Source organism: Solenopsis invicta, chromosome 15 (assembly GCF_016802725.1).
Source record: "Solenopsis invicta isolate M01_SB chromosome 15, UNIL_Sinv_3.0, whole genome shotgun sequence".
NCBI classification, from domain to species: domain Eukaryota; kingdom Metazoa; phylum Arthropoda; class Insecta; order Hymenoptera; family Formicidae; genus Solenopsis; species Solenopsis invicta.
This window is the reverse complement of record NC_052678.1, coordinates 2,370,271-2,397,451: the sequence shown is the minus strand read 5'-3', so window position 1 is coordinate 2,397,451 and position 27,181 is coordinate 2,370,271. Positions and strand designations below refer to the sequence as shown.

At 29.1% G+C, this 27,181-nt stretch overlaps 4 protein-coding genes across 6 annotated transcripts; 2 read left to right on the top strand and 2 right to left on the bottom strand.

The window, feature by feature from the left end:
- Window positions 1–37: 37 nt before the first annotated feature.
- Window positions 38–9,457, bottom strand: LOC120359631 (DCN1-like protein 5). Of its 2 annotated transcripts, none has more exons than XM_039457726.1 (5): window positions 9,128–9,457; window positions 2,902–3,043; window positions 2,235–2,601; window positions 1,909–2,116; window positions 38–1,587 (listed from the first exon to the last, which is right to left on the bottom strand). In XM_039457726.1, the coding sequence occupies exons 2-5, from the start codon at window positions 3,030–3,032 to the stop codon at window positions 1,502–1,504; spliced, it is 792 nt and encodes a 263-aa protein (XP_039313660.1). In that variant the 5' UTR covers window positions 3,033–3,043; window positions 9,128–9,457; the 3' UTR covers window positions 38–1,501. The 2 variants fall into 2 exon arrangements, with proteins under 2 accessions (XP_039313660.1, XP_039313661.1); XM_039457727.1 differs by lacking the exon at window positions 9,128–9,457 and adding an exon at window positions 8,594–9,033.
- Window positions 9,458–9,725: 268 nt separating this feature from the next.
- LOC105198842 (asparagine-rich zinc finger protein AZF1) lies at window positions 9,726–16,912 on the top strand. Its single transcript, XM_011165684.3, has 6 exons — window positions 9,726–9,966; window positions 10,075–10,350; window positions 10,499–10,674; window positions 11,766–11,948; window positions 12,021–13,904; window positions 15,257–16,912. Exons 2-6 carry the CDS (start codon window positions 10,095–10,097, stop codon window positions 15,599–15,601), a joined length of 2,844 nt encoding a protein of 947 aa, XP_011163986.1. The 5' UTR covers window positions 9,726–9,966; window positions 10,075–10,094; the 3' UTR covers window positions 15,602–16,912.
- On the top strand, window positions 15,489–22,577 carry LOC105198845 (RNA-binding protein 48). 2 transcript variants are annotated; one of them, XM_039457725.1, is made up of 6 exons: window positions 15,489–15,623; window positions 19,226–19,363; window positions 20,102–20,292; window positions 20,397–20,585; window positions 20,971–21,465; window positions 22,338–22,577. In XM_039457725.1, exons 2-6 carry the CDS (start codon window positions 19,259–19,261, stop codon window positions 22,432–22,434), a joined length of 1,077 nt encoding a protein of 358 aa, XP_039313659.1. In that variant the 5' UTR covers window positions 15,489–15,623; window positions 19,226–19,258; the 3' UTR covers window positions 22,435–22,577. The 2 variants fall into 2 exon arrangements, with proteins under 2 accessions (XP_039313659.1, XP_011163989.1); XM_011165687.3 differs by lacking the exon at window positions 15,489–15,623 and adding an exon at window positions 18,287–18,836.
- Window positions 22,461–26,476, bottom strand: LOC105198844. Its single transcript, XM_011165686.3, has 5 exons — window positions 26,340–26,476; window positions 25,775–26,004; window positions 25,487–25,651; window positions 22,888–23,718; window positions 22,461–22,814 (listed from the first exon to the last, which is right to left on the bottom strand). The coding sequence occupies exons 2-5, from the start codon at window positions 25,958–25,960 to the stop codon at window positions 22,635–22,637; spliced, it is 1,362 nt and encodes a 453-aa protein (XP_011163988.1). The 5' UTR covers window positions 25,961–26,004; window positions 26,340–26,476; the 3' UTR covers window positions 22,461–22,634.
- Between the last annotated feature and the right edge of the window lie 705 nt (window positions 26,477–27,181).

The following is a 27,181-nucleotide window of genomic DNA, read 5'->3' as shown; positions in this document are numbered from 1 at the left end:
AATTAACTTATGGACTTTAGTAACGTATAAGCTGAAGTCAGTTTTGTAAAATTTATTAAATGAAAATGGTTAGCGCTTTATCAAATTAATATATTTTACATACAGTTGTCTTATATAATTATATCATATACATGAGTTTCATGAAAACTTCGCAAAATTCTTGGCGATGTTTTCTAAGATATTCCCATACAGCACAGAATGCAATATAATATTTCAGCAATCTTGCAGCAACGTTGCAATATTCCAGCAATACTGCAGAAATGTTATAAACTACTCTGTGCCATACGAGTTAAGATCTCGATAATCAAATTTTGTCATGCAAAACGAGCGTCGAAAATTATAAAGATGCTCAGTTTTAGCGTACAGATTGTTAAGATTATTGGACTAAACAATGATATCAAAGACGTATTAATAGGGATGCTTTTGCAAATAAATAATTACAAACCAAGTTTTCTTTTGCTAACAAATTTTGCGTCCTTATTAATGAAGCACGGTCTGTGATATCAGTAAATTTGAAAGATATTGGGGAAATAGATGTACTTAATAAATATTGTTTTAATAAGAGTCCGTTATTCTAACATACACCCATAATTTTAGCATTTACAGGAATTACTTAATTTTGACTAAATAGCGCATGATATTGACACTTTACGGTACTGCTTTGTAGAGTATTAAACGTTGTAGTAGCACCTGCATAGTGTTTCACTTCACCAATGAGTCTACTTAGTGATATTCGCATATTCGCTTTTTTAATTAAATATCTTGCATTGACAATATTATACAATACCTAAATTTTGTAGAGTGTCGTTACAATAAGGTTTACGATGGACGAGGTAAGGAGTACACGAAAAATTAGAAATATGAACAGAATTTTCCTGAAAAATTATAAATTATGTAAATCACAAGAAGGTTCACAGAAATATACTTTCGATATTAATTCAATGACGTGGAATGTGAAAGTTGCATGTAGTTCTTTATCAATTTATTTAGATAATATGTCTAACAACGTATCGAGAAGTGCGTAATAAAAATATTTCATCTGCGATAACGCAATAATGTGCAAAATGTTACAATTTATGAGTCAATAGCAATTATCAAGTGTTACTCAATTTTGGAAAATGCTATATCATCAGTCCAACTTACTTATTCATCAATTTGATATCTCAAATTATTTTTTATAAATTGCACAAGTAAATCTTATATCAAAATAGTTTTATTTCTAATCACAAGTTTCTGCGACGAATTTTGGATTCAAATAGCGATAAGTAAGAAAATGGATCGAAAAAATCTTGAGCCGAATTTATACACATGATATTGTAAATCATATTAAGATAAAGCTACTTACAATACATCACTATTATTTAATTGTAATAAAAAAAATATGAATGATGGAAATATTGCGAGATTATGATATTTATAAACAGAAATTTCGTTAATTACAGAATATTATGATAAAAAGAAACAAATTGTTCTTAGTTTAATGGACTATTCTTATGATGTTTCAGCTGCCTCTAACTTCTGTTGATGACGATCCTTCGCCTCGTTGAATTTTTAACCACTCAACAAATTCGTCAAGCATTACTGGCCCTAAAAAAATATGTTGTATACACAACATTATGTATGTAACTACTCATTTCTGTTAGAATTGACATTTCTTAAAAAACAAAAGACAAAAGAACTATTAAGAATTAAATATAGGTCTTAATGTGCCAAATAAATTAATTATAAAATAAAATTTATTTATAAATATTTTAATAAGTTCAACACTATTAATGTATTTTAAATAAACTTTATTATATAATTTATTTATTTGGCTTTAAGACCCGCGTTTAACTCTCAGTCCTGTCTTATTATTTTTTTGAAATTTGTTTTGGTTTCTATTATTGAAACTTTCTCTTGTGCACTTACACGCTCCGTCTAAATCATAATTAGATAAGTCATGATTGATTGTACGTGAAAATTCTAATATGTTGCACCATTGATCTTTATTGATCACTTTGTACTTTGATTGATCTAGGAACTGAGCAAACTGTGAAAATAGTGGCCAATGTTTTCCCAAAAGCAGTTGTAACATTACTCTTGCCGTTTCCATATCCATACTACGTTGATCTTTGTCCTGCAAAGAGGTTTAGGAACATAATTAGAAGTAGCAAAAGTAATTCAATATTATACACTCGTACGTATATATCTGAAATGATACTGATAATATATATTATAGACAACGCCGCACATACTCTTGCAAAATCGTAAGCATATCTGTAGATCCCCTTAAATATGTATGGGTCATTTAATTGATTTCTTAGGTACTCGAGCTTCTGTTGTATTTTACTAATCGAGTCGCACTGAAGCTCCGTAAAGCCTCTGAGCCATTCACTCAGTGTGAAGAACCCCATTTGGCGAGCGTTCATCCTGTACGCGAGAACAAGCATCACCACATTTTCAGGTTCTACGCCGATATCCTCACAAAACTTTTCCATTCCTTCGGGTCCGAGAGTGTCTGTATCATCTGGTGTAGTGTATTCTCTGAACCAAGTGACACAGCGTTTTTGGGAGAACGTTGAAGCATTGGATACATCATCAGATTTTGTGTATCGTCTGGCACTGCAACATCATTATTCATATATTGGAAAAAATTTGAAAATTGTTTAATAATTATACAATATAAAATTAATTAAAATTTTCCTTATTTAATTCAATAATGGATAAACAATGCATATAATACGTAAGAATATTATATTAAAATGACAGTGAGAGAGAGAGAGAGAAAGAGAAAGAGAGAAAAATAACAATTGTTTTTAATGTTACTTTTTCTTTCGCAGTAATAGAATATTGTTAGATATAATTTAATAAGTATTAATAAAGTATTTGTGTATATTGTTGTTATAAAATGTGATTTCAAACCTAGAGGTATGTCTTAACCGTTTTGAAGGATGCCTAGGTAAACTGTCTTCATGTGCACCAGACACTGACATATCAATGGGAGTATGACTGTGATTTGTGCTGGAGGGCCCTCTTCGCTTGCTACGTGGCATCCCTCTGTTCTCTAGAGTAAAAGTTTATATACTTTTACACATTGTTGGGTAAAAACCTGGTTTTTTTAAAAAAAAAAACCAGATTTTTTTGGTTTAAACCTGGTTTTTGAGGTTTTTTAAAATTTAAAACTTGTTTTATATGTTAATGCAAGTTTAATATTTATAATTACAATATATAATATAATATTTAACACTTTTAATATTTAATATTAAAGCTATTTTAATATTTATATAAGAATTTTAAAACATAAACAAATGTTTTGCTACACAATTAACAATATTCTAAAAATATATATGTACATTTTCATTTGACTGTAAGAGATCCCTGCATTTGTCTGTTTTTAATGATTTATTTTATTTTTCATTTTTTATCTTTTCGACATTGAAATAAAATGGAATGAAACGATATTGTATATTATTTTAAATTGCTAAATAAATAGATTCAACCATTAAATAGTAGGAACTAATAAAAATTTATTATTTGTAAATTTTAATTACAAATAAAAAGTTTGTGTATCAGTTTTTATTATATAATATTAAGACGTTTTTTTTTACTCTTAATTGTAGGTGACTTTTATTAAAAAAAAAGAGATTAAAGAAAACTGTAAAAACTAGTAAACTCGTTTTTCTATATACATTACTAAATATTTATTAATTACAAAAATTATATAATTTTTATGTAATTAATATAATATTTATGTATTAATATATTACGTAATACATGAATAATATAAAATTTTTTGTAATTATATTTTTATAAATATTGTCCATGTAATAAAAGTTTCTTCATTAAATTTAAAATTATTATTATTATTATAGAAATGAGGACTTCACACATTTCACTCATTTTGGGCGCAGAACTTCTCCAGAAAGTTTTATATATTTAAAAATGCAATTTAAAAAACCAAAATAATGGGAAACCATGGTTTTAATTTAAAAAAACCACGTGATTTAAAGCGTGGTTTAAATCGTGGTTTAAGCCATGCCAACCCTGCTTTTACACAAACCTGTTTCTCTCTTATATTAATACTTAAGTAGCTACGCTAATTTCAACATTGTAAATGTCTCTTATGACGACAATATCCATTTATAAATAAATCGTTTAATGTAACAATTATACATACATGCACATATACACACATATGTATGTATACCAAGGATGAGTTAATATATACTTTTTTAAACTAGATTATATTAGAGTCAATAGCTTGCAAAACTAATTTAGTTATATTAAAAGTTACACAAACAAAAAAATCAACTCAGTTAAAAGTTGCGTTAAAATTAAATTAAGTTGAATTCAAAATTAATTTAAAAAATCTTATTTATATTGAATTAGAACGTCGTTAATTTTTTAAAACTAGATTATTCCAAATAATAAAATAATTACTATATGGATCGTCAAATAAATTTACTATTTTATTTGAAAATTTTGTGAAATAATAAAAATGTTATTTTTTATATGAGTGCATATAAAAAATATTAATAAGGTATATATTTAAAACTTAATAAAAAAAGGATAGAAGGGAAATTTTAATGCAGTCCAATGCAGCAATAAAAAAAAATAAACCGAGAAATAAACCTACTGTGTATGCCAGATCTTGTATCAAATCTGTAGCCTTTCCACTGACGAGATTTGTGACAAAAATAATACTTTACAAAATCTGTTATCAACTTAAATATTGTATGTGTATATACACATACAGGGGTTGGACAAAATAATATGAACACCTATTCTGACTCCGAAAAATAGGCGTAATTCAAGAGAGTGTAACTTTGTTACAAATAATCGTAAAAACATTATAAAAAAAGCATTTAAAGCTTAAAATCTCTAGTTTTGAAATTGATAAACGATTTACAGATTGTTTACGGAGTTACGCAGATTTAAATGGGAATGCGTCAAATCTCAAAATATTTTACAAACTTTGCAAAGTTCCACGACGCAAAATAAAAATTGCACGCAAATGCGGTTTACAGCATTCGAAAGCATGGATCTTTACCTTTAATTTGCGTTTTTGATGAGCGTTGTACGATTTTTTTTTCATTGAGTTAAGCAACATTGAAGCAAAAATGGCCTCTTTTCCTTGAATTTTTTCGGAATAAGAATAGGTGTTCATATTATTTTGTCCAACCCCTGTATATGTATAAAACACCTGAACTGAATAAAGGAGCCTGCTTAAATTATTTTTTAAAAACTATTTATAGAAGACGAGGGAACAGAGAAATGTAAATAAAAATTTGTTTACAGTTTTTTTCAGGGGGAAAAGGGTTAATATTTAATAATACGTGATATTACTTAATCTTGTTTAATTTAGAATTGTGTTATGACTGAAAATTAATTCGGCACGTAGTTCATTGAACTTGAGGAAAGTATATAAAATCACACAGACAATACAAGCACGAAGACCTAGCTACGACCGTTGAAGGCATTCTTGTTCAATTTGTATTAAATAAAAATATTGAAACCATAAAATAATGCTTAATAAATTTTACAGGAAATTTTTATAAAAACAGTTCAAAATTCAGCGTTATAAATTTTGTTGCACTAAACAAACGTATTGTTGCTGGTTCTAATTCCCCGATCCTATTACCTCTTCTTATGCACTAAGAAAACATGAATTGAAACAACATGAAATAAAGTAAACCAACTCAATCTAAATCAAATATGATGAATTAATTATCTGAATGTTTCAAGAAAATGTTAATATTTTTTTAATATCTTGTTTGTTTTAAATAAACATTAAATTTAATTATATAACATATTTAGGAGTTGACTAAATCATTGGTGGTAAACAAACGTAACTGTATAGTTAATTGAATAATTTTATAAAGATGAAATAAATCTGCAGTACAATCGTTTCAATGTTAAGTAAACTTTTTTACAAAATAACGAGAACTCAATAAGTTAATGGCAGCAATGTCGGAGTAAACTTAATTTTGGCCTTGAATTACGTAAACTTAATAAATTATATAAAAAAAAATAATAATAATAAAGGTTTTTTTAACCTTCTATCAATTATCTAATGTATCGTGTTTCGATTTGTGATCCAATGCTATTTATGGAGCGCTGTAAAACTCCAATACGATGAAGCAGATTATATTGTTAAATAAACCTTATGATAGTTAATATTACATATTTAACTACGTTTCAATTTCGTCAATGTCTTTTAATGTTAACTTCATTTTTTAGTACAAGTTACTGTATCATATTTATCTGACTTGATTTTTATTCATTTTGACTTGATTATAGTTCTTGTAACTAAATTTGTGCAACTCTGAGACTTGGTTCTTTCTATCCAATTTCTTTTATAGTGTAAGACATCTTTTAAGCATATGTACTCTGGGCGTAAAGCACGTTTTTAAATTTAAAAGTTCTTATTTGGCTTTATTTGGCTCAGGTACCTTATGTGGTGATTCAAAAGATTATTTTTAAAGTGTTTAGAGGAATCAAAATAAAATAAAAAAGTACCCATTCAAAAGTTTTAACTTGACCTCTCTACACGCTCTTTTGGCAATAACCTGAGTAATCTTGCATATATACGTACATAAATAACAGATGTGTATTTTCTTATTGCAGATAATTTTGCGGATAAATATGCGTACATAAGTGTTATTCTACAAAAAATTTGAATATACCAAATCTATTTATGGAGTTCTCATGTCAACATGATAAGATCATTCACTTAGAGCTTGTATGAATCTGTTAACAGTTGCAAGAACAATTGACTTTAGGACAAATATTGTGAATTCTCTATTTCTACATAATAAAAGGTAATATGCAAAGTTTGTGGATGAATCGTGGAGTATTCAACAAACTTGAAAAGAGAGAGATACGCTAAAAAGAAAATGAGATACATTGTCTATATTCAGCAGAAAAAATTAATCAGTGGGCACTCAGTGATTCCTTGGTCAATATTTGCAGTAAATTCTCTTTCATTTCAAGATTATCCTAAGTAATGTCTTAAGATGCTAATATGATTTTATGATCGGTCAACATCTTAAGGCAATACTCAAGACAGTTTTAAATTTAAGAATCAATTACAATAGATATTTTATTACTTCAGCTTTACATAACCAAGAAAAGTTTGATTTACATTTTTCCTTACCTCACATATCCATTCATACCTGGCTAAAAGACTATATTGCCTTTCTGAATTATAACTGTAATAATTTCTTATATTCTATATCCTATATAACTTTTATAATTTTATATTACATTATTATATTATTACATTTCTTTTCGCATGTTCATATAATCTCTTTTTGATCTAATACTATACCATACTTTTACATGCCTTATCTTTTACTCTCTTATCTTCTCTTACTCTTCATTAACACCTCTATTTTACCACAGTCAAATCCTATTTTCTTATCCTCACCTTTCTTTTCTTTACTCAAATATTTGATCATTCCCACATTTATTCCTATTATCTCCTTTAGACTACCTCCTAAGAAGACTTAGTTTATCTCATTACTTAACTACTCAGCTTCTTACTTATTGGCTGCTTAATCATTCCATCCTTTCCATAATATCTATTTGCTGATTTCATAATACCTAATTGTTAAAATTTAATCTTATTCTGACACATACTATCTTTACTTAAAGCACTGGACTCTCCTATTTTTATATCATGATTGTATAAGAATCAATTATGAATACCAGCTGTAATTATGAATAGTTTCTAAACTTGAGTCAGTATTATAGCCAATTCTTACTTGAAGACCATCTTAAGTAATATCTTAAAAGTCTAATACAGTTCTATGATTGGTTTATGATATCTTAAGACAGTATTTAAGATGTATGAATATTGACCTTAGTATTCAAAGTTGATTCTTACTTAAGTACTATCTTAATTGTCATCAACCACAGAGCTTATTAGCATCTCAAGGCATTACTTAAGATGGTCTTCAAATAAGAATCAGCTATAAATATCAGCCTTGGATTCAACAAAGAACTAAAGGCAAGAACTAATCATATCACTGTGCGTTGACTAATCTACATTGTCTACTGAATGTGGGCATTGAAAATAATATAATCTTATCGTGCACAAATGGTACATGCATGCATGTAATTTTAAACGAATGTGAATCATTTCACGAATAATACTCATTATTTTCTCCCAAAAAAATGCTCATTTTGATGTCCAAATTCTACAGGAATTTCCAAATTTTTGTATAATATAACTTTTTAAAAAATTTCTGAAACTTTCTTACACAAATACTTTTTAAAAGTACTGAGAAGTTTTACATCTTTTATTAAAGTTCTCTATATATGCTTTTTGAAATATTCTAAAAGCTCCCGTTCCGAAGAGAACTCTAAAGACATTTAAGATTTATTTTCGGTAATCTTCATAAATGTATAAGATACGAGAAATTCTTTAAAATATCACGAGAACTTTTTTTTTCACCGGAGATCGGTATTTCGGGAAGCGACGAGCGCGGAACGATGGAAAACATGAGACGAAAGATTGAAGTTATTATTAATATTTGACGGGAAGGGACGCACGTAGTGCCGGAGCGTAGTGCGAGAACACTCCGCGAACGAGACGAATTAATGCTCTTACCTAGAGACTCGTTATCAAGCGGATTAAGCGGAATATATCGAAGCCGAATATCGAGGCAATCGGCAGCCGCGAGAGCGACGTAACTGGACTTCTTTTTCGTCGTCGTTAAATTGACGTCTTTCTTTCTCTCTCTTTCTCTCTTTCTTTTTCCGTAGTGAAGAGAGAGAGAGGGAGAGGGAGGTAGAAAGAGAGCGCGATCGAGCGAGTTATCGCGATTTTGCGAGGTTATGGTCGCCAATTAAATTCACGTATCACGCAATCGTCGGTCGCACGGTTCCACCTGAGCAGAGCCGACGCAACGACGACGGTGACGTCAAGGAAAATTTGTACGCGTCCCTACGCACCGCACTCGCACAATCGAGAGACGCCGAACGTGCGAAAAAGTCGCCGAACACGCGAACGGGAACGGCCCTCGCGTTCATGCGAACAAGTCGCGTGAGTCACGTCATATATTAGAACCATTAGAACTACGGTCGCTCCCTCGAACGCAACGATCGGCGAGATGAGCTACGAAAGTTCGATTGTTGTCCTTACCTTCCTCCGCGCGCGAATCGTTAGAAAACTCGTTTACTCCCGGGGAGGTAACCCACTCCGTCGTGTCACTTGGTTATTAGCGAGATATCACGCACTATGACGAGATCATTGAGGCTTTTACATCCACGGACTGCCGCAGGGTTATGCGACCAATATCGATCATAGTACCATCGTACACCCGAATCGAGGTTTTATTAATTTGAATCCAATTTCGATATTATACCGGAAACACAGCACGACTGGAGATCCCCTTCGAGAAACCCACGGTCGGTTTTATTTCGTTTTCAATACCGTTTTCATAGACGGCATGCCTTTCCCCCACCTTTCTTGCTTCGACAGGGACGCCAAGCGCATGAAATGCTCTCTCACCACTCAGTTTGAATAGGGATTTCAAGCGATAATAACAGTTAACACTTATAAAGCTTAGTTCAGACAGCACGCAACAAACAGCAAGCCTGAATGAGGCTTTAAACAGGGTTCCGTATTGGTGCTGTCACTTTGTGGGAGCAAGTCACGTGGTCACGTGCAACCAATCACGGAATTCAATGTTCAGATTTTTTACTCTTCTAGGGATTCTAGTGTCAACTAGTAAATATTAAAAATATCCCAAAAATGTTTTGATTACATTACTTTTGAGGTTAGAAGTGGAGCATTGTGCAGAGTTTTCGTATTGATATTAAGACTATTACAAGAGTAAAACTTTTTTTTGCGTATCTGAGTATTCACTAAGATAATTTCGTCAAAACTCAAACTTCTCTCGTGTTGAGAATATCATTTTATAGAAATAAACACGTTAATTGACAAACAGGTTATTGCAAACTTACGAGAAATAAATCCAGGTAAACGTTTGATTGTGATACCTCTACATTATTTTGGAAAAAAAATGCACAATTGTTACTGGTTTGGAAAAATTGCGCGGAATTTCATTGATTCGTGTTTATCAGCAGAATCGCAGAGGTTCGTCAATATGCTGAAAACTTTTAAGTGCCCTCAATGTGACTCGATCTTTGATCGTGCCTCGCAATTGGACTATCACCATCGGAGTTTGCATCTGGGAGAAAGATCCCAAATATGCCAGATATGCGGAAAGGGTTTCTTTCGCAAGGCGGACTTGCGCACCCATTTGAACATTCATTTGGGAACAAATTTTCACATCTGCGAGATCTGTGGCAGGAAGTTCAGTCACATATCAAATCTTATAAGACACTGTAGAATGCATACGGGTGAGATACCAAGTGCATCTAATATAAATGCATCATATTGAAATATAAGTAAGACATAAAATAAGAATTATTTACAAAATGCAAGTAAATTTGATAATCTGAAAGCTTTACAAGTTTACTCTTTATTTTATTTATTTCACACATATAGGAATTAAACCGTACTTGTGTTCAATTTGTGATAAGAGCTTCACACAAATGTCCTCACTAGCAAGACATAAGCAAATGATACATGGAATGCCAAAGGAAGTTATGCAACAGTATTATAATTCTAGTCTTATTAGTAATAAATTACAAATCAACAATTGTGCATTGAAAGAAACTAAGGTGAATCATTATATTGTTTTAGTTTTATTAATACTTTATTAGTCTTATATTATAGGATTGAGAAGTAATTAGTCAAACAGTTAAATGTTAAATTATAAAATTAATAACTAATAATCTAGTTAATTTCTAATTTTTAACAATAACTAATTATTTTTAAAACACTTAAATTTTAATTTATTAAATTTTTCTGAAAGTAAAAATTGATTTATGTAAAAAAATATCAAAGATTGAACTTTAAAGGACTAATAATTTGTTGCTTAAAGAATGACTAGACTGATTCATATTGGTCACTTACATTATGTCACATTGAGTTCGTAATTTCTATCAATTAGTGTGGCTGCATAATGGCTTTCAAAGAATTTTTTTGTCACTTTCAATCATGTGCCAATGCAACATTATGGATTCTAAGAGTTTCTTTTTAATCTTGCCATGGATATTACTATTGGAAAATTATATTGTCATGCTGAGGATGATCCAAAGTGGGGTTGAAATGTTCATGTAATTGAAGAAATTGATTAAAAGAAAATTGCTACGCACTAACCGCGCGTGCACTTTCATTAGCTCTTTAAAGTTCAATTTTTGACAATTTCGAGAGTCTAACACATTTATTATTTTTGTGAAAAAAATATCTTTTCATAAAAACCTTTTGTTTTATAACTTTATTTTGTATAAACTTAATTTACAAATAAAATAATTTATTTGATGATTTATTATTTATTCAGAATAATCTAATTTAAAAAAAATTGCTATATTCTATATTAATACAAGTAACGCTTTTCGATATTAACTTTTAATTTTATTTTAACACAATTTTTAATTTAGTTTTTTGTTTCTGCAACTTGTAACTAAATTAATTTTATAAACGCTATTAATTTTAATTTAATTTTTAAAAAATATATTAACTTGCATTATACATTAATCTTATATTATACAAGATTAATGTATAATGCAAGACATTAATATATATACAATCTTGTATTATACATTAATGCTAATAATATGAGACTCTGATTATGTTTTAACCTTTGCTACATTTATAATATTTTTCATTAAATACATCCAATTTTCATATATCATTGTGAATTTTTCAGACAATAGATAATAACATAAAAAATAGATTTCATGAGACATCTTATATGGAAGCAAAATATATTAACCAGAGTGCTGCTACAGATTCAAATACAAAAGATGAAATAATTTCTGATCAACGCGATGTTGATGTGGACAGTAAAGCGTGTTTATTCGAGAATATTATTTATGTCACAACAAAGCAGGTAAATACCTGATATTTTAGATTTAGTCATAATAATTTGAATATAAATTTCTAACATAAAATATATAAAAAGTTTGAAGAAAGTAATTTAGCAGAAAATGAGAGTACAAATCGATTGTCACAAAATCATTTTGCTGAAATTGAAGAAAGACTTGGATCTACCGATTTGTCGAAGAATAACACTGTTACTTCAAGTTCTTCTCAAGATACAGTTAATAATCAAGAACAAATACAATCAAGGGGCAATATAACTTATTTACATCAATTGGATAAAGACAATTTTACTTTCCTACCTCGAGATAAAGAACCTAGTGCTGATTCAGAAACTCGAAATAATGAAAACATTTTAAGATCAAGCAACTTAAATATATGTATGTCCCAAGAGACTTGTAAAGAATCTTCTATAAGTAATGTGAGAAATTCATTAAATATGGAAACAAATTTAGTAGAAACCTGTAATTCCACTGACATTTCGACGGACCAAAAATTTTTGCATAAACAAATAAGTAAAGAAATTAGTGAAAATAGAAAATGTAATAAGCTATTAAGTGACGATGACAATCAATTGTATATAGAACTCTCCAATTCAGGAATGTTAAAATTTGATGAACCTCGATATTGTAATAACAGCAATTCAGCTAGTGTGAATCTTAGTCACATCGTTAAGTCTCATCATTCTGAAAATGTCTCTGCTAATGAAGTAACATGTATTGCCAATGCTGTGCAAAATCAGGAGAGCTTACTGCACAATGAGGAGAATTTAGAAAATTTTAGTACTGGTAACACAATATTAAACAATGAGGAACCAATGTTGCGTTTAGTACAGACAGAGACTGGTCAACAATTCTATGAATTTATAATAAGCAATTTGGTAGAAAAAATGCAGAATGCTTCGTGTACAAAAAATTTGGAAGATACAATGGAAAATTCACCAAATACCTTTAGAGATAGTCCAAAAATCAATTCAAATTTGAAAGAAAATGAGAAGAGTGATCAGATAGAACATCAACAAGCTCTGGACGGTCTTGTCGATATAAATAACGAATTTAATTATACGCAATTTGATTTTCATAGAGAGGAAAAAAATTGTGTTATCCTAAGCCATGATGAATCTGAACATTTTAAACAAAATTTAAAGGATAACGAATGTGTAAATAACATGCAAGATAAAAGTATGCAGGTCTACAATTCCGGAAACTTGGAATTACTGGAAAACGAATCGCATGTAGATTTTGACAAATACGTCGAAACTAATCTGGAAGCATTTGAAAAACTGAATTACGAAAATTGTAATGAAAAATTTTTAGAATTTGTGGAAGTTGCTGATATCGGCATAGAATCCTCAAGTTACAAAGAACTCTCGATGGTACGTTTGATTCAAAATGACGGTGAACACCTGTTGGAATTATTGCAGGATTCTCAAGTTGAGCAGGAAGCAAATCAAGATTTCCTACAAGTTAATAATTTCAAAGATTGTTCAAACATTTTGCAAGATAGTAATAAAATAACTGATTGTCCCAAAAGTAAATCAGATTTCTTCACGTACGTCGAGAATAATGTGTCGGAAGAAAATATAAGTAGCAATCGAGACATAGAAAATATTGAAAGATATATAGATGACAGTAATCGTCTGCCTACAGACGTAACGACTATTGAAAGTACAAGTAATAAGAATTGTATCAGAACAGTGAAAGAATTGAAAAAACCAAAAACAATTTTAAAAAAGTTCCAATGTTCAGTATGCAAGAAAGCATTCTCGACGGCGTACAATTATAAACAACATATTGGAATACATTTTACCGATCAGCAAAAATTTCATTGTAAAGATTGTGGGATGTCTTTTGCCTGGAAATCTACCTTGAACAAACATATCACAAACAATCATAGCTCAATCGGTCCTCAAAAGTTTGTTTGCGAGATTTGTCCGAAGGTCTATAGCACCTTGTCACAAGTAAACGTAAGTTTATCAATATATAAATTATTATCCAGTATATAAATTATTATGCTACTACATTAAGAATTTCGTGGATTATAATTACTATTAACCAAAGTTGGGTCAGTTAATATGTTAATTAAGTTAATATTTATTTATGATACTTTGAAAGAAAATTATTACAATACAATAATAGCTGAAATTCAATTTGAATTAATCTCCTTCAGTTTATTTCCGGTAGTGGCCATTTTGGACTATAGGTCTATTCGGATTATACTCCCACCACCGCACATTTAATGTTAAGCTTTTATTTCTTTAGGCCGATATTCATAATCGATTCTTATTTTAAGATTGTCTTAAGTAATGTTTTAAGATGCTAATACGGCTCTCTGATTGATCGATGACATCTTTAAGATGACGTTCTTAAACATAAGAATAGAGTATGAATAATTTGAAGTTGTTTAAAACACTGATAATTTATATTAAAAGTAGAATTGCATAATCAGAGACATTGATGTAATAATGAGCAAAAAATAGAATTATCATTCTTATCACTTTTCTATATATTAAGGTAAAATCTTTGAAAAATATTTTATTAATTTTTCATAATTTTCATAATTTTTAAATGTAATGTAGGGTAAAATATAAAGTATCTTGTAAATTATTCAGTTTTTTAGGATATTACATAGACTTTTTGCGTGCAAAATAACGATAAGAAGCGATTAAGAAAAAAATATATTGTTTTGTGTAAAAACATAATAATCTTAAAATTTTGGAAATTTTAATCCGAAACAAAATAGTATTGATTTGGAGATATTTTCCTCGCGGAAATTAAATAATTTTTTTGCTAATTTATTGTTTATTATGGCATTATCAATTTTTACACTCGTTTTATTTTTAAAACTCCAGAAAATAATTTTCATTTTTAATTATATTCGATTTATATTTACAGTTTTATTTCATGATTGCGTATATTGTATATTTTTTTTTAAGCTACATTTGTTTAACTTTTAACGTTCTGAATGTTTATTCGAATCGCTTTAGTACATTAATTAACCGACCAAGGTTATATTAATTAATTTTAGTGTATTACATTTGAAAAAGATGGAATAAAATCGAAACTAGTTTTGCTATATGATTATTATTAAATTAACATTTTAAATGTTTGAATTTATAATTTAACATCCTTTAATTTGCTCGTCTTCGGTATTTGAACACTTTACTGTTTTTTTAATGACAAATATAAAAGTTGTAATTGCAAATTTTTGTTTGAATTTTTATATTTAAGTGCATCGGTCTTATAATATTTAAGATAGATGTTGAAGATGTGTTACTCTGTACATATATATCATAAATATGACATATGTCTTATACAGGAGCATGTAAAGAGGGATCACTTAAAGCAGCGCAATCATGTTTGCTTGCATTGCGGCAAGTCTTTCTTCAAGAGATTCGATCTGAAGACTCACAGTAGAACACACACGAACGAACGTCCATACGTATGCCGGGTTTGTGGCAAGAGGTTTCATCATCAGAGTCACATTATTCGCCACGAACGCACGCATTCGGGCGTACGACCGTACGTTTGCGACATTTGTCAACGAACTTTTACACAGCCCAACTCGTTGAAGGCGCACAAACAGAAGCATCAGCAAATCCGGATGGATTTTCTGGATTACCAGATCGACGAAGATGATCCTATTGCACTGGCGACGCTATAAGACACGTATCTATGAGATAAATGTAATAGCAATGTTTCACTTGACGTAGGAAAGAAGCTGCAGATGTATAATACTAGTAATATTAATACGAAGAGTGTTTAAAAAGTTTTATGAATGAATATATAGTTAAATAGAAAAGTTATTTGTATGATTTTAGTCATCTTTTATCATAACATCGGAGAAATTTTATTTTATTCTTACAAGATATTCCAAATAACTTTTCTTTTTATTTAGAGAAGAGAAGGGAGTAGTGAAATTCATTTTTTTAAAATAATTCGATAAATATTAACGTGCCGTAATCCTTATGAACATCAGTTTATTAGCTATACAGTTTTACCAATTACCCTATAGATAGTTCTTCGAGTATGCAGAATGAACGTAACTTACAATTTACTGAAGAGGGAAAAAAGGATGCGTTTGTGAGATAGAAAAAAGATCATGGCATATTAATAACTAATATAATAAAAAGACATTAATTATAAAAAATCACAAATTAATGATTCTTTGCAGCTCTTACTAATAAATGCCGCAAAATAAGGTATTAAGAACACTTTTTAAAAATATATATTTGAAAAGAAAATTTTTTAAAATAATTTTTTTACTAGTAAGCGTTATGCAATGTCCACTATGAAATTATAAAGTTACAAGAACGATCATAACATTCATAATGCAAAGAGCGCGTGACCATCAAGCCCATACATAATATAATTTTATATGCCAAATTTATACATTACGTCACACATTAAATTATATTATTTGAAAACCAAATTCAAGGCCTTCAAACTAGATTAAAATTAAGTTCCGATCTACAATAGGTGTAATATCTTAAGTCATGAAATATTGATTAATTATAATCGATTATTCTCCTTAACTGATTGATCAATTTCTTATGGCTTAAGATTTACTATACTTATTGTAAACAGAGACTAAAAAATTAATATCTAACATACTTTCCAAAATTACTAAAGAGTATATACTTGCAAAAATTTTGTTACCTGCTAAAATTCAGCTTTTATAAAAACGCAGTGAACACTAGTAATGACTAGTAATCATCCTAGAATGTCTAAATAGATTGTAACAAAGTAATTTTAACGATTGATCTTAGAATTCAACAGGAATTATACGAGATATCATAGTATCTCATGTAATTCTCATTGGTATCTCCACCAATCCACACAACCTCCTTTTCTATCTATATATTCATATTTGCAGAACTTTTTAAACAACCCTCAATTGTACAATTTCTATTTTATCAGCGTTGTTACAGTCATATTGTTATCTTTTTAATTAAAACTGTTGAAAAACGTGGAATAGTGTCTATACTTATTTATTCACATTCAGTCATGGTTTATAATAGGTATATTACAAAGTTTATAATATTTTATATGTGTACAAGTAATTAATACATTTTTATCATTTTAAAATTGACACAATTTTTAAATTTCAGCATATGTGTATATATATATAAATTAAATTGCTTAATGTTTAGGATAACTTCACCTTTAATTAATTTAATAGACAATTCTTCAAATATTTTAACATAAAGAATTATTAATTTCTTATTTGACACAAAAGAAAGTTATATTTCTGATCTAGTATTGTCTATAGTACTTTTGTTAAGGCTCCTGAGTACTCGCCGCGGCCATATTGAAGTCGTGACGTCAGAAGCGAGAAATTGCGTGAAATGACACGTAATTTTGTCCGACATGCCATTTGTAAATAAAGCCAATTTGGATCAAACAAACTAAGCAGATGACTTTAAAACACTTCTAAATATCGGTCACGACTATCCTTTTTCCGCCTAACAATCAGTAAATAGTTGTAAAAAGCATGTAAAGTGAAGCAATTGAAACAGGAAAACACATGGGCACATAATTTTGTCCGACATGCCATTTCTAAATAATGCCAATTTGGATAAAACAGACTAATCAGATGGCTTTAAAACACTTCTAAATATCGGTCACGACTATCCTTTTTTCGCCTAGCAGTCAGTAAATAGTCGTAAAAAGCACGTAAAGTGACGTCTATTCAGATAGGAAAACACACGGATAGCTATTAAAAGGAGTGAAAAATGTACTTTTATGTATAAAATTCAAAGAAACTTTACTCGCGGTCCATTTTTACGAATTTGGTAAATACGAGACAAGTCATGTTTTTACAATGAAACACATAATAACAAAATGACATGCACGATAACATTTCATCGTCAATCTGTCACGTTTCACGTGTATTAGTTCTAATTTTGTCCGCGACGAAATGTCGCTACCGTCAACGCGAAGTTCTCGGCTGAGGAGTCAGGAGCCTTAACATGAAAGGAATAGACAATTTTTTACTGTTTGAGTTTTGATGAAGAGAAATGTTTAATGAATTATATGGCTATAAATTTTGCTATACTTAATTGCACTTTTGATTAAAATGCATGAAATTCTCTAAATGAGTTTTACAAAATTAAAAATTCTTATGTTTAAAGCAGTTTAAAGTATATGCATAGGAATAAATAGTTAATTTAAGCTTAAATTTAAGTTTTCAATTTAAACTTAAAAACAAAAAATTAAAACTATAGGTCATCTACAAATTGTTTGCTTTTAAGCTTAAGTCGAGTTCCATTATTTATTTTTGTGTATTGATTTAAACTTGTAAAAGAATTTTCAATTTTGTAAAGCCAATTTAAAGAATTTTGTATCTTTTATTTGCTTCTTTTCAACGTTCTATATTTGATTTTGGTTTTACTCGTGAAGTGTAACATTCAGTGTAACGTGTTTCCCATGACTGTGATTTCGTTACATCATCTTAAAGACACGGAATGTTTGTAATTTCAAATAAGTTTTTTAATCTTTATTTATGATACTTTGAAAGACGATTATTACAATACAATAGCTGAAATTTGATTTGAATTAACCTCCTTTAAGTTTATTTCTGGTAGTGGTCATTTTGGACCTCCCACCACCGCAATGCTCTCTCCAGTCTCTATGTCGGAACATATATACATATACACACACACACACACACGCACGCACGCACGCACACATATATATCAGCTTAGTACACGGTATTGTCACTAGAATGTGTAAAAGCACAATTTCTCGTTAACGCTTCTTTACGGTCTTATTTGTATTTATATGGTGATAAGGGGTGTAATGTAAGTCATCGCGTTATGTGGAGAAAAGAAATCCTAACCTAACCTATTCAAATCTTCTCTTGGTAATGCTCACGACCGAGGGGTAAAAAAGATAAAGTGAGTGTTTGTAACGCGATGCTTGTTTTATATTCTTTTGCAATTAAATGTTGAGCTTTTATTTCCTTAGGTCGATATTCATAGTCGATTCTTATTTCAAGATCGTCTTGAGTTTTAAGATGCTAATACGGCTTTCTGATTGATTGACATCTTCAAGATGATACTTAAGACGTTCTTAAATATAGAATCGACTATGAATATTGGTTTTAATGCAGATATTCGTCAACACACATAATTCAATTGCAATCACAAAAGAAAATTATTGTCGCGATATTCCTATATTTAGTATCATTTAGTATTAATGTTAATATTTAATATTACTATTTTTAATATTTTTTTTTATCCTTTTTAATTTCTTTTACCCTTTATTATTGTTTTCATTGTTACAGATAAGGAGGACGAAGGAATATTATTGAAGAAATATGACAGAAAAGTGCACGTTGACACACATGCCGCATCATATGCAGCAAAAATTGTGTCATACTAGACCACTTTACAGGCAAGGAAAAAAATTGACAGCAGTCAAGGTAGCGTTGAAGACTTGTATCCTACTGTAAAATCAAATTTCCATCTTACTCTAATTAGGATTAATTTCCATCTTACATTAATTAGGATTAATTTACTATTTCACAGTACTAGATTAAGTAAATATATGTCTAGACAGTCAAATTTGTGAAAAACAGATTTGGCAAAGTACTTGCTATAAATTCTAATGCCACATACTAACAGAAATGAGATAGAATTTGTTAATAGAATATGACTGACTTCAGAAACCAAGTGAAAATTAAAATTGTTGTTGAAATGATTTTATTTAACTCTACTGTTCTGTTCAGATCACTTTACTTCCCTAAAAATAAGTTGCTAAAATAAATCGTTGAAGTGGGAAAATTAGTGAAATATTGAATATGTTTTAGTATGGATGATAATAAAAAAATACTATAAATTTTAAAGATAATTATTAAAAATAATGGAAAATAAATAAGGAAAAACAGTATAAAACATTTTTTACATATTTATTAACAGGAGACGAATACTAAAAATGCTAAAATGTTAAAGAAATGTAAAAATGATTGAATATTGTTACGTTTGATTTGTATGTCTTATTATGACTTTGACCACTTAAAATATTTTTACTTTGTGTGTTTTATCATTTAATGATATTCAAAGTTATATTATTGTTGAAGTTATATCTTACATTATCATCAAGAACACATACAATAAGTGTTCACATATTATTTCCTTGACGAATTAGCTCTGTGTAACAGGTTTACACAATTAATGATGAATCACAGCATTTGCTATTATGCGGAGTACCACAATTGCAATTAGGGGAAGAGATAAAAAAACTCATTTATCCATATGGAAGTGTGAAAGCAATTCAGTTAGTGACTGAATATCCTTCAGAGGAATTTACAGAAACGTATCATATACATTATGCACACATTCAGAGTGCAAGGTATGTATTTTTGTTTATTGTTCCAAAGAGATATGTAATATAACATGTAAGAAAATCTGTGATTAAAATCCAATTATTTAAATTGTGATTTATTTCCTACACAGAATAGCGAAGCGCTCGATTGACAATAAAAACTTTTTTGGCGGAATTCTGCATGTTTGTTATGTCCCAGAGTTAGAAACTATAGAGGAGACGAAAGCAAAACTTATACAACGTCGTAAAGATGTGGCGACGCAGATAAAAAGAATTCAACAGGAATCAGCGAATCCAAAAGTAGATAAATTTATTCCAAGGTAAAGCTTGATGTTATTATTAAATGTATCTAAATGTTATTAAATGCAATAATGCAATGTGCTGTATACTTTTTTTAAAATTAACTTTTAATTCAATCTTAACGTAACTAAATTTATTTTAGCTATTAAGATTTTAACTTATTTTAGTAGAGTATAATAACTTACTCAACTTTGGTTTTATCATATTTTATATTAATAATTTAATCTTAATATACAAATATTGTAAAAACAATTAAAATCCATTTGCATTTATATTACACTTTAAAGCTATATTTTGAGATTTCTTGTACACGTATATTAGCACATTTCTTAGATTTTTTTATAGGAACTATATTCTTTTTCTCGTTATCATACATTCTTATATGTTATAAATATTTAATTACAGAGAACAATATCATAGAAGAAAGAAAACCCCTGCTTTGCCTCTCACTGAGGAACGGATTAAGCACTGTTATCCTGGAGAAACATTGTCTTCTATTTGTAATGGAATACCTCAAAGCATAGATCCGCGACCTGTGTCCGAACCCCGTTTGCCAATAAATTGGAAGGATGATTATAATAGTGGCATCGCGTCTAGTTCAGAATCATATCCGGCACCGTATCAGTCGACCGAGGCAATAATACAGACGGGAATTCAGCAAGCAAATAAAAATCTCGACTCAAATGTGTGTAAACGGAAAAATTACAAAGGACACTGTACCAACAATAAGATCAAAATTATTCGGCCACGATTAATAGACACTAGAAATATCGCGAGATTAAATTCCACTGAAAAGACGAACGTATTTTGTAATATAAAGAAGGTAGAAAGTGGAATCACAATCAAGTTACTCGAAAAGTCTCATAATGAGAAAAAGAAGATAGTTATAAAAAATCCAAGGTACGTGCCCTCAACATAAGTATACGGGAAGTCTCAAAACGTAGTTTAGAAGTGTAATACAAATGCAAAGAGATTTTGTTTTTTGCAATGTTTGTAACTTACGGTTAACTTATTAAGATAAATTATCTTGAAACCAAAATTGGGTAAGTTATACTTTTTTAACTAAAATAAATTAAAAAAATTTTAATAGCTAAAATAAATTTATAGTTGCGTTAAAATTAAATTAAAAGTTAAATTTGAAAAAAGCATCATATATAAGTACATATATTAAATTAGAATATCGTATTTTTAAAAATTAGAATGTTTTAAATAACGAAACAGTCACATCAAATAAATTTAATATTTTATTTATAAAGTTTATGCGAAAGAACAAAAAACGTTGCTTTTTTTATATAGGACTGTATTTTTCTTTTACGATTTATTTCTTTTATACGGGTAAATTTTTACTTGGGAAAAAGTTAATAAATTAAAGTTTGTATTTAAAAAATAATTAGTTGAAGTTAAAAATCAATTCATTTAAAGTTAAAAGTTTTTAACTTTATTATTTAACTAATTACTACCCAATTCTGGATGAAATAATTTGTAAGGGGTCGTTTACGTGGAGCAAGCTTGGCGTAAGAAGAGTAGTGTAAAGATACGTACTCCGGTGTAAGGAACTGGAGCATGGGCTTAAGCGAATAAATTAATTTTTATTTCTCATTCCAATTCCAACCTTTACGCTTACCCCACATATTGTAGACTGCCCCTAAGTCATAACACAAGTACTGAAAGAGCAGTTGCTTTTTGAGATGTCTCGTATAACTTCTAGATCACAAACTTTTTGGTAATATACTTAAATCAACATTCTAATTTGTTTCAAACGTACTTTTCAGTGTAATATCCTTGGTACAATCCAGCAAAGATCTTCAATCTTCGATTCAAACGGCAAAAGCTCAAATTCGCACGATAATGCAGAAACACAATACTTAAATATTGAATATGTCATTTTGAAAATCTTTCATTTATAATAATTTTATTTTACAATTGCTTATTTATTTCAAAAAAGTACATATTTGCGTTAAATATAATTTTACTAGTTAATAACGAATAAACTTAGTATATTAAACTAAAAATTTATTTATTATCATCTTTAACCTATCGTTATCCTAAATCAATTTTAAATATATTGCTTAAATAAGAACCGTGGAATTTTGATCCCATTGATTTCCATTTCTAGTCTTTCCATTATACTGCGGTGGCGTATTTTCTTGTTGCATCATTGTTCTAATAGTAGTTTTATTCCTCAACGTTTGTTGTGGCTGTTTTTGCATTTGACTATTGTTAGATCGATTACCCAGAGGTGTCCGATTCTAAAAAAAGAAATACTTGCAAATATAAAATTTTGTAGATGCGCAATTAGGACTATGGTATCGCGTAAATTACCTCATAAATCTCAGTCCCTTGTTTTGTCTCAGAAATATAAACTTTTTCCTCATTAAGCTTAACATCTACTTTAGTATTCTTTTTTCTTCCTTTTATGTCTGCCTTTCCTCGAAAATCTCCTTTCGTTTTCACTGGCTTTAAAGAGGTACTAGTCGTGGTAGAGTTATCAAATGTTATAATTATATCTTCTCTCGGTACCTTTTCTCGTGGTAACTCTTTCTCATCTTCCTTACCTGATACGCTTTCCTCCGATGACAATGAATCATGCCACAATTTGATTTTATCGTCATCTCTTACCTTTGTATTAGATTCAATATTTTTATGATCATCCTGCTTATTTGTATCATTTTCATTATCAATCGCAACTGTCTGTTCGTCCGAGATTAATGATTCTTTCTTTCCATCCTTATATTTTGGATTTTTAATAACTGTAATTTCCTGCCCACTTTTAAAAATACTTAAATCAGAATCACTTTGAGATGTACTATGTGGTTCATCATGGTCATCCATATCTAACTTTTTCACACTTTCTGTGATTGTATCAGATAATGACCGTATTTCTGGAATACTGAGTGATGTACTGATTTCCTGACGAGAGTTATTCCAATTGTAAATATCCGTTTCGTAACTGCCTCTACGACTTAAATTTTCTTGTGATCGTGCCTTTAGTAATGCGAGAGACTTTGGCATTAAGATCGGAGTTCTGTCGAAATCTGCAGCTGGAGATCTAGGATCTAATCCCAAAACTACAAAGCGCTCCCTATCTATTGACATAATTACTTTTGAACTCTTCATAACATTAGCGTTTGGTGTTGAATAATTTTCCTCACTCTGTAAAAAAAAAGTTACAAGTTAAGCTTTTTCTTTCTCAAAAGTGATCAGCCAAAGCATATTAATAAAACTAATATTTCATCTGTATACAGGATGTTTGAGATGACCAGTACACCCCATTTAAAAACGAGGGAAGTGGTTATTTTACAAAATGTTTCAGACAAAAATTATTTAGTAATGCATTACATGAGTATATGCAATTGACCTTGAATGATGTGAAAGACAAGATAGACTTTAATTTTTTAAATTGGAATCCTTATTTTTATTACATATTCTTGTAGCTAATATGAAAACATTTTCGAAACACCGGTTACAAACTCTTCTTAGTTAAGATCTTCCAAAGTTATGAGACTTCAAAATTTAAGTACGTCGGCGTTATCATTACCTAAGTTGTAGCGCATGGAGATTAGCCGGTCGGATTTACACCTCTTTTATATAAGATTTACACACAACACAAAAGAGGTGTAAATTCGAGTGAGCAATATCCATGTGGCACACTTAGGTCATAAAAGTATTTTATATTTTAAAGTTTTATAATTCTAAAAGATTTCAACTAAAAAGGATTTATAATTAGTGTTTCGAAAACGTCAGCTACAAGAATATGCAATAAAAGAATAAAAAATAGTATTCCATTATCCCTTCTCTCTTTATTTAAAATATTTTATGAGCTTATATGTATACACAACAAAATTTATTATAAATTTATCATAAGCATTACATTTATTTAAAATATATTTTGAATTCTAGTAATTTATTACTTCAATCAAGAATATTAAGTTAAAACAAAAATTTGTTTAAAAATTACTATATAAAATAATAACATAATTAAAAATTACTATATAAAATAATATATAAAAAATACTATATAAATTAATATATAAAATCCGTGCTATGAAGATTTGAAATCAATAATTTATGAAACATGGGCTAATAAGCAAACTAGGTCAAAGTGCTAGTTATAAACAATGGTTTAATAAACAAACATGTCAAATGTTTTGATCATATAATGCAGTCATCTTCAATGGCAAATGTAATCAAACTAAAAGTTAATTTAAAACGCAATACATAAAAAGCAAAATTAGTGCTTGTAATATTACAAAATTACTGCTTCTTCATTTGAAATGTACATTATACTGTTACATCATGATTGAGTAAGTCCTAGGATGTTTAAGATGTGAACCTAAGAAATATCTATATTATTTGATTGAATTAAAAATTTAGAAAAAAAATTAATAAATTAAATAATATAGATTTATAAAAAAACTTTATATAGATCTATAAAAAAGAAAATTAAAAAAGTACATTTCTACATAAAAAACAATACTTCTTTGTTATTTTATACAAACTTAATTTACAAAATATTAAAATATTAAAAATTTGATGATGCATATTATAATTTTAAAAAATTATAAATTTCTAATTTAATATAAATGCCTTTCCAAATTAATTTTTAATTTAACTTAATTTAATCTAAACTTTTAATTGAGTTAGTTTTTTGTTCGTATAACTTTTAATGTAACTAAATTTTACAAGCCGTTAAGTTTTTTTTAAACTTGAATTAGTTAAAAAAATATATTAACCTACTTAACCCTGATAATAACTTTGTTGTTCATTATATAGTTCTTGAAATAAATTCCATTTGAAGAATATTATAACTCTTAAATAACTTTAAAAAATAACCGAGTACATATACTTAATCAACCATACTCTATGTTCCAATTTTGTTTAGTAAAAGAGATGTGCAAAGAAGTTAATGTAAATAACATACAGATTCTGATTTATCATCGTCTCTTGATTTTAGTACAGAATGTTTCCCAGGTGTTAGAGGTGGCATTACAGCATCCATATCGGTTTCAAGATATTGCTTTTTCTGTAAATATTTTGGGATTGCACTAGGTACATTTTTTCTTATTCCAACTGGAGTAAATTTGACCTATTTAAATATTAAGATATATTACTTACACATCTTTAAAGCACTTTGTATTAAAACATATTAAATAAATGTTTATAAAAAAAAAAATTTCTATAACATTAAATTAATGAAGAAGAATTATACTTCGATAGGAGTTCTTCTAATTCCTACTGAGATTGAACGTGGATCATTCAGTACTCTTTTCTCAGATAATATTGGTGTGCATATCTTATATTCTGTAGTTGCTTGTTGTATAACTGCTTGATGTTCAATGCATTCCTTTCGACTTTCATTAGTGTAAAATAACAGCTTGCTTGTGTAATTGCCCATGGTGTTTAAACAAGCAATCAGAGCCAATTACAAAAAGTTACTTCCTGCAAACAAGAGTCAAGAGGAAATATACAATCCTTTCCAGCAGATAAATTTTATGATAATAAAGATTTCACAATAATAAGACATTTTAGTAGCAAAACTTAACAAATATTGTAAACATGTAACTCATCATTTTGAATAGATATTTGGTCAAAATAATTGTGTCAAAACGTAATATATTAGTACAAAGAAACAATTCCGATCTTTGTGTTCTTAAAAAAAATAAATTTTATTAAATTCACTCTATTAATAATCATTTTTCCTTAATTCGTATTATTATTTAATTAAAATAAACGACATAGAGTATTGATTAGTTAGAATAAATACTAATATTTACGTAAATCGTGGAATTTTCAGGGTGTTAGCTGGTGTTTCAATGTACATATAACGAGTTTACACGTTTCTAGACGTAGCCAGTGGACTTTAAATCACTGTTTACTTTTAAAATCAAACTGACAAACGTACGATAGATACCAATCCAAGAAAGTGCGAAATTAAGTGTTGCCAACAACATAAGACCTAAAGCCTATTGGTCGATGCAAAGATTTTCCTGTGGCGCTCCCAGTGGCGATGGATAGAACCATTGCTAGGTAAAGTTCCTAAATAAGAGTTTAGCAAATATAGTGACGATTTTTGATTGGTTGCCTCAATCCGCCATATGTAACAGCCAAACAACCGGGAATTTTAAATATATTTGTAAAAAAAAAAATTAAGACAAAAATATCATATAGCTAATACATTATTCAACAAGATATTTTGTAAATATTTCACAATGTTATATATGTATATTTAAGAACTCATCACTTTCTTTTGGAAAGTGATGAAAACTATAATTCTCTTTTTTTTAGAATTATAATAACATTGCGCCTGATTGCGCCACACAACAATATGCAGTATTTCTTTTCAATTTTATTATTTTCCATTATATAATGCATGCTTTCCAGCTACGGAACAAAGTCATACACTGTGTGACAGTGTTGACTTATAGGCTGTTTTCCTTTCAGAAGACACATAAGTTAACACATTCGAACACAGTCTGACTCTCCTTCTGAGTAGAAAAGTGTTGATTGAGTTTGTAAATGGAAAGCGAAGTGTGTCGCTTTGTATTAAAATTATCGACTGTTTTCTTTAAATGAAAGGAAAGCAGCCAAAATAATTAATGGAGGGAAATTATGTTAA

What these genes read in the sequence shown, in the direction of transcription:
- LOC120359631 (XM_039457726.1), bottom strand. Translation starts at nt 3,032, where the DNA reads ATGCCACGTAGCAAGCGAAGAGGGCCCTCCAGCACAAATCACAGTCAT. An exon ending in CGGTTAAGACATACCTCTAG is followed by an intron (nt 2,602 to 2,901) that starts GTTTGAAATCAC and finishes ATGATGTTGCAG; the next exon opens with TGCCAGACGATACACAAAAT. An exon ending in TTATGATTTAGACGGAGCGT is followed by an intron (nt 1,588 to 1,908) that starts GTAAGTGCACAA and finishes ATATTTTTTTAG; the next exon opens with GGCCAGTAATGCTTGACGAA.
- LOC105198842 (XM_011165684.3), top strand. Translation starts at nt 10,095, where the DNA reads ATGCTGAAAACTTTTAAGTGCCCTCAATGTGACTCGATCTTTGATCGT. An exon ending in GTGCATTGAAAGAAACTAAG is followed by an intron (nt 10,675 to 11,765) that starts GTGAATCATTAT and finishes TGAATTTTTCAG; the next exon opens with ACAATAGATAATAACATAAA. An exon ending in GCACCTTGTCACAAGTAAAC is followed by an intron (nt 13,905 to 15,256) that starts GTAAGTTTATCA and finishes TGTCTTATACAG; the next exon opens with GAGCATGTAAAGAGGGATCA.
- LOC105198845 (XM_039457725.1), top strand. Translation starts at nt 19,259, where the DNA reads ATGACAGAAAAGTGCACGTTGACACACATGCCGCATCATATGCAGCAA. An exon ending in AAAAATTGACAGCAGTCAAG is followed by an intron (nt 19,364 to 20,101) that starts GTAGCGTTGAAG and finishes TCTGTGTAACAG; the next exon opens with GTTTACACAATTAATGATGA. An exon ending in GCACACATTCAGAGTGCAAG is followed by an intron (nt 20,293 to 20,396) that starts GTATGTATTTTT and finishes TTTCCTACACAG; the next exon opens with AATAGCGAAGCGCTCGATTG.
- LOC105198844 (XM_011165686.3), bottom strand. Translation starts at nt 25,960, where the DNA reads ATGGGCAATTACACAAGCAAGCTGTTATTTTACACTAATGAAAGTCGA. An exon ending in ACGATGATAAATCAGAATCT is followed by an intron (nt 23,719 to 25,486) that starts GTATGTTATTTA and finishes TTTTTTTTACAG; the next exon opens with AGTGAGGAAAATTATTCAAC. An exon ending in AAGGGACTGAGATTTATGAG is followed by an intron (nt 22,815 to 22,887) that starts GTAATTTACGCG and finishes TTCTTTTTTTAG; the next exon opens with AATCGGACACCTCTGGGTAA.